The 6,000-nt window shown below is 41.0% G+C and overlaps 1 protein-coding gene across 3 annotated transcripts in view; it reads right to left on the reverse strand.

Moving 5' to 3' along the window:
- The window catches only part of MAP3K7CL (MAP3K7 C-terminal like), a 45,055-nt gene extending 39,474 nt beyond the window's left edge, over positions 1 to 5,581 (reverse strand). Inside the window, exons 1-2 of one of the 3 annotated variants that reach the window (XM_005548865.5) lie at positions 5,317 to 5,581; positions 2,826 to 2,934 (exon numbers count right to left, since the gene is read on the reverse strand). In XM_005548865.5, coding sequence (XP_005548922.1) covers positions 2,826 to 2,895 — 70 coding nt within the window. In that variant the 5' untranslated portion in view covers positions 2,896 to 2,934; positions 5,317 to 5,581. Of the gene's footprint in view, positions 1 to 2,825; positions 2,935 to 5,189 lie in introns of all 3 variants that reach the window. The other 2 variants (XM_065541432.1, XM_015446938.4) reach the window with 2 other exon arrangements.
- Positions 5,582 to 6,000: the final 419 nt, after the last annotated feature.

The following is a 6,000-nucleotide window of genomic DNA, read 5'->3' on the forward strand; positions in this document are numbered from 1 at the left end:
ATCTTTTTGGGCACTCAGAGCCGCATGTATGTGCAAGAATACAGAGTCCTGGGCCCCGACTATTCTTTGAAATCTTGCATTTGTGATATGCATAAAACATAGGAGGGGGTTTTCTTTTCCTTCTTACAACAATAATGGGTCTCCTGAATCAGAATATATAGGAGTGGGGGCCTTAGAACATGTGTTTTCAATGAGTGCTCTCAGGTGATGATTTTAATCAGGCAAGGCTGAGAAACACTGAACTCTCAGCTCCTGCCCTAGGTTCTCCAGGTAGGTGCCCTTTCTAGAGATATGGGGACACACTGACCATAAGATTAAAATACTTAATTTGGGGAGTTTTTTTCATAAGCATCTTTTGGTGGGGCTTGAGGGTAGGAATTATTTAAAATAAATTATAATCCCTTTTGGAGGCTACCTATTAAAACCCATGTATTTTGAAAGTGGGCATTCTGGAGTCATTTGAAAGAGAAGAGAAAGAGACTGGAACAAACCAATATAAATTGATGGATGAGAAACATCTGCGAGCTCCTAGTCAGAGACCAAGAGAGTTCCAACAATGGTGACAAATTAATTGCAAGTTGTACATCTCGTACTTCAAGAAAGGTTATTCAGGCAAACCAAAGATGGAGATTTCACCTCTCCATGGCTCTTTTCTGTAAATAAATTAAATTTTGTTACAATGTTGACAAGGGAACAGTACATTTGGTCCAAAATTATAATGTAATAATACTGCTTGAGATAAATAAGCTTTATATACTGAAATTTTCTTTGTGAGGCTGTTGATTGTAACAGGGCTTGTTCTGCTCACATGAAGCATGACCGAAAAAGAAAGGAAATTATACATTTTCCTTCCCTCTGGATTTTGGGTTTGCATGCATGTGTCTTGAGAGCTAGCCACTCAAGATGCCATGAAAAGCACTGACTATTCCTTGAAATCTTGCGTTCATGAAATGCATAAAAACAGAAAGGGCTTTCATTTTTCCTTTTGGAGAAACAGCATGGAAAAACAGAGAAAGTTCAGACTTCAAGCCTAGGGCCCTGAGTTCAGAACATAACTCCATTACTTACAGTGTGGTCTCTGGGCGGCAATCTCTGTCTCTGTACATAAGGAATACTAATACTAATGCCTACGTTGCACGGTTTTTTTGTGTGTGTGTGTGTTTGTTTTTGTTTTTGTTTTTTGAAACGGAGTCCTACTCTGTCACCCAGGCTGGAGTGCAGTGGCATGATCTCCGCTCACTGCAAGCTCCACCTCCTGGGTTCGCACCATTCTCCTGCCTCAGCTTCCTGAGTAGCTGGGACTACAGGTGCCCGCCACCATGCCCAGCTAATTTTTTTTGTAGTTTTAGTAGAGACAGGTTTCACTATGTTAGCCAGGATGGTCTTGATCTCCTGACCTCGTGATCCACCTGCCTCGACCTCCCAAAGTGCTGGGATTATAGGCGTGAGCCACTGTGCCTGGCCGCATGGTTGTTTTAAGGATGAGAGATAATACAGGTGAATGCTTATTATGACAGAGAAGTATAGTTAATGGCAGTTGTCATCTCTATGTTGGGGTGGATTGATTTGCCTGTTGGGAGGATTTCTTCTTACCACTGTCTTTCAGAGTGACCCTGAGTGAGGACACAGTATAACGGCAGATCATGGAAAGACGTTTAGAAAAATAGATTATGAAGAGTCAAGCCTTCACCTCTTCCTACTATGGAATACATCTCCACTGGAGGCTAACAGTCTAGGAAACACCAGGTTAAATGTGTCGCCTGGCATAGTAACCCCAAGCCTGCAATGGTTGTGTGACATCAGATTTCACAGAGCTCCTTACTTTGCATTATTTTGGAGTGATCCTGTCCCTTTTCAATTATTATTTTTTTTTAATAGAAATGAGGTCTCCCTGTGTTGCCCAGGCTAGTCTCAAAACTCCTGGGCTCAACGGATCCTCCTGCCTTGGCCTCCCAAAGTACTGGGATTACAGTCGTTAGCCACCGTGCTTGGCCAATCATTACTTTTTAAAGCATCATCCCTACATGGGCGTTATAGGAACAGAGAGAGACAGAGTCCTCGAAAGACCCAAAGTTTAAATGGTAATGTTGTTTAAGCATGTGATTTTAACAGATGACATTAAGCTAAGAGCAATGGTGGGCGCCAGTGGAAGAGAGCCAAGCCTTCCTTTCCTCAGCACTGTGACCTCCCACCACATGAGGTCCTTTGTTCAAAAGGGGTGCAATTCAATATGTGTGTTAAGAGGTCACTGAGGGGAGCCATGACGAAGGGCTCTAAGTATGGCAGTTTCACCTCAGACCTTACTATTTAGAGAGGCTCCTCCTCACCTGTCCCATTCATCATTCCTGCTGAAGTCTGTTGATTTAGCCAGAAGTGTAGGAGCACCAGTGAGAAACCAGCATTTCAAACTTAGGCTTTAGCAAATGTTGCTGGAAACGGAACAGTGATATTTTCATATTACCTAACCAACTGCCAGCTCCTAATAAATGTTTCCTCATGCAGTTTTAACAATAACACACTTTGCTATTGTTAGAAATTGTTATAGCTCAATGAATTTTATTCTAAAAGAAAGCTAGAATGAGGAGGGAGGAGAAAAAAAAAATGAGTTTAAATGACCCAAGGACTCAAGGTGGAGGAAAGCATCACTAGAGGCATTTCTGGAAGCCACCATCTAACGATGCATGATGAAATATCATGATGAAATTCCCCATCATCAGGTCATGCGAGCATGCAACTTTAAATTTCCCACAGAGGCGTGGTATTGGAAAAGATGCTGGAAAGGTGGGGTACGAGGGAGACAACGCTTCTTCCAGAGCAGAGTATACCTGAGGCGTCATTGAGGCTAAAGGCGATGCGTACAGGCTTGTCAGCAGGTACCCTGGCTGTGCTGATCATGTGGGCACCTGAGCCTCTGCCTTCTCCTGGGTCTTCCAGCTGTGACAGCAAGAGAGAGCCATTGTCACTTTATCCAGCATCATCCCCCTAAATACTCAGAGGCCCTTGGAAATTACAGGTGAAGTTATTAAGCTTAGTAAGCATTATCTGCTTATTCTAAAGATACTCCTAGTTTTGAGCTTTCTTTTTCTACGTCAAAAGTATTTGCCTGCCCCATTTAAATATTTTTTTTTCTTGGCTCAAGAAAAAATTGCTTTTGCAATATACATCTAGAATGAATGAAATATTGGAAATATCTCTACCTGTCTTACTTGCTCAGAATCCTTTCATACTGACCAGTTCAATCCTGCCCCATTAAGGTCATATAAAGTATTTTACTTTCAACTGAGGAGGATAAAAAGAGATATAGTCTTAATAAGGTATCAGATGGCTTCAAATTAGACTAGCTTTTCGTGTTCAAAAGCCCAAATTAAATCTGAATTATTAATCTGAGAGTGGTAAAGAATGAGTTTCATGGAATCATTTAAAGAATACCAAAAGTCGCTGGGTGTGGTGTCTCACGCCTGTAATCCCAACACTTTGGGAGGCCGAGGCGGGAGGATCACTTGAGGTCAGGAGTTCAAGACCCACTTGGCCAACATGAGGAAACCCTGTCTCTACTAAAAGTATAAAAATTAGTGGGGCGTGGTGGCAGGCACCTGTAATCCCAGCTACTTGGGAGGTTGAGGCAAGAAAATCGGTTGAACCCAGCAGGCAGAGGTTGCAGTTAACCGAGATCACACCACTGCACTCCTGCCTGGGCGACAGAGTGAGACTTGTCTAAAAAAAAAAATAAGTAAATAAAGAATACCAAAAGCCACTTTAAAATATCTGTTATATTACGAATATCATGTGCTTTAAATATCTGATTACCTGTAAGCCTATCAAACATTTCTAAGGTTGCACATCTTAATCTATAAAAGCAAAAGACAAGACTCAAAAATATCCTATAGATGTTCTACTCCACCTATCAAATCATCATTTAATTAATTAACTAAGGTAGAATGAAGGGAAAAAAACATCCTGCAGATAAAATGGAATAGGCAAAAACACATGAATATTTCTGATTATAATCAGAGAATTTAGCCCAAATATATTTTAACCAAGATATTTGATAATTTGATGTCTACAGGGAACTAGGAAAAGATAGTTACAAATACATGATATCTCTGTTATTTAAAAACATATATTTAACTTTTCTATTTTTAGTCCTGCCTCCCCTAAACCCTCTACTTTCCTTCTCATGTAGACAGTAAACCAAAAAACCTGAATGATATTTTAAGGGAAATATCTCTAAAAATGGCAAAGTATAAATAATCTCTTTAGCCATCCTTAAAGAGATTCTGGGAAATGCTTAGCAGGACATTTTCTCACAGCACGGTTTCTGACTTTTTCCCATAACTTTCCTCTATCTAAAAATAGTGTCCAGAACACTGAATTTTGTTTTTAAAAGTATTTATAGAGCCAAAGCCAATACATATATATACACATGTATATTTAGACATACATACATATGGAATCATCTTACCCAGCATATGAAAAAAGATCAGGCTTATATTAAAACCCTAGTATAGCTTTGGAGAAAAACCAGCAACTGTTTATCATCTAGTTAGAATCATAATTTGACCCGTTTATTTAGCACTACAAGTAGCAATGCACCAAAAAGCTCTCCACTGTCCATATCATGTAATTCTAAGTTAGAAAGAAATAGTAACATGAAACATATAATTTTAAAAAAGGGTAATATAAAATATCTGTTATTTGATTCAGGATTTATTTTGTCTTAACTCTGCCACTCTTCTGTCCAGTCTTATCTGCTTAGAATCAAGCATTTTGTTAGCCACTTAGGGAATGGCATGGATTATCTCAAATTCAGCAGAAGAAACTATTAAAATTCCCTTAACATTTTAGCTAAAAAGAAAAGTTTTACTGTTATGCATTGTACAATCACCGAATCACTTTAGCATAACATCTAAGGATGGAAAGTTGTACTCCTCTTTAGGCTAAATCTCCCAACACTTTCCCGCACCAAGAAATCAAGCACAAGAGGTAGAAATTTACCTCAAGGATTTTGTAAATAGTCCTCTGGTATGGTTTCCAGCTACAGGAAATGGAATTAATAAACACAGCTAATTAGAGTCCCTCCCGTCTGCTCAATGGAGAACATCTGTCTACCTGTGAAAGGATGGTGGCAAGACTGAGTAGACTTTGAGTTCCACACAACATTGACCACAAGAACCCCTACACCAACTTGCCTTTTCATCACACCGTCTGGGGAAATGAACCACAGGTTCCTTCTCTCGGCTACAAGCTGTAACAGAGCTTTGGTTAAGTTGCTGGTGATCCGAGCATTTAGTTCAGTTTTCACACCTGTTGGCTTACCTCACTTAGTTGAGTGTCTGCACTTGTGTAACCCAGAGCCAGCCACTGCCTTGGCCAGTCGTTGCCTTTGTGGAGTAGAGACTCAGTGAGAGACCAGGCTGCACCTGCTGCATAGCAGCCACTGACAATCTGAGGAGTGGAGACAGCTGTCAGGGCAGCACGCTGCTACCTGCTCTGCCCCAGACCCCAGCGTCCCACGGGACCTCCCTTCCCTTCCCTTCTGCTTCCCTCCACAACCCCTCTCTCCTTTCCTTGCCTCTCTAACAGCCAGGATGTTGTCATGTTTCTAGAAAAAGCAAGAGCAAAAGAAAACCCTCCTCCTGTCAGAGGCATTGATAAACAGCAAGTTGTGGAGAGTCCAAATGTTTTAATTCATTAGTCCTGGCAAACTTAAAATACAAACAGACTTGCTTCACAAGACAGGAATGTCTTCAGCGTGACCCAATCGGTGTCTGTGTCTATTCCAGCAAACTGGCAAAGATAGCATGACTCCAGTCAGCAAAAATGTCGGCCGCTCCAATCAGCTCAGCCAGACCCAGCCAACTTGGACAGGCCACAAGCTGACTCTCAAATGATAGCAGCGATGATCCTGGTTAAGAATGTGAGGTTTGAGGTTGAGCCCGTGTTGGGCTTGATGACTTGATTCATTCTTCAAATGCAACCAACCACAAAAGGAGTCAATGG

Source organism: Macaca fascicularis, chromosome 3, assembly GCF_037993035.2.
Source record: "Macaca fascicularis isolate 582-1 chromosome 3, T2T-MFA8v1.1".
NCBI classification, from domain to species: Eukaryota; Metazoa; Chordata; class Mammalia; order Primates; family Cercopithecidae; genus Macaca; species Macaca fascicularis.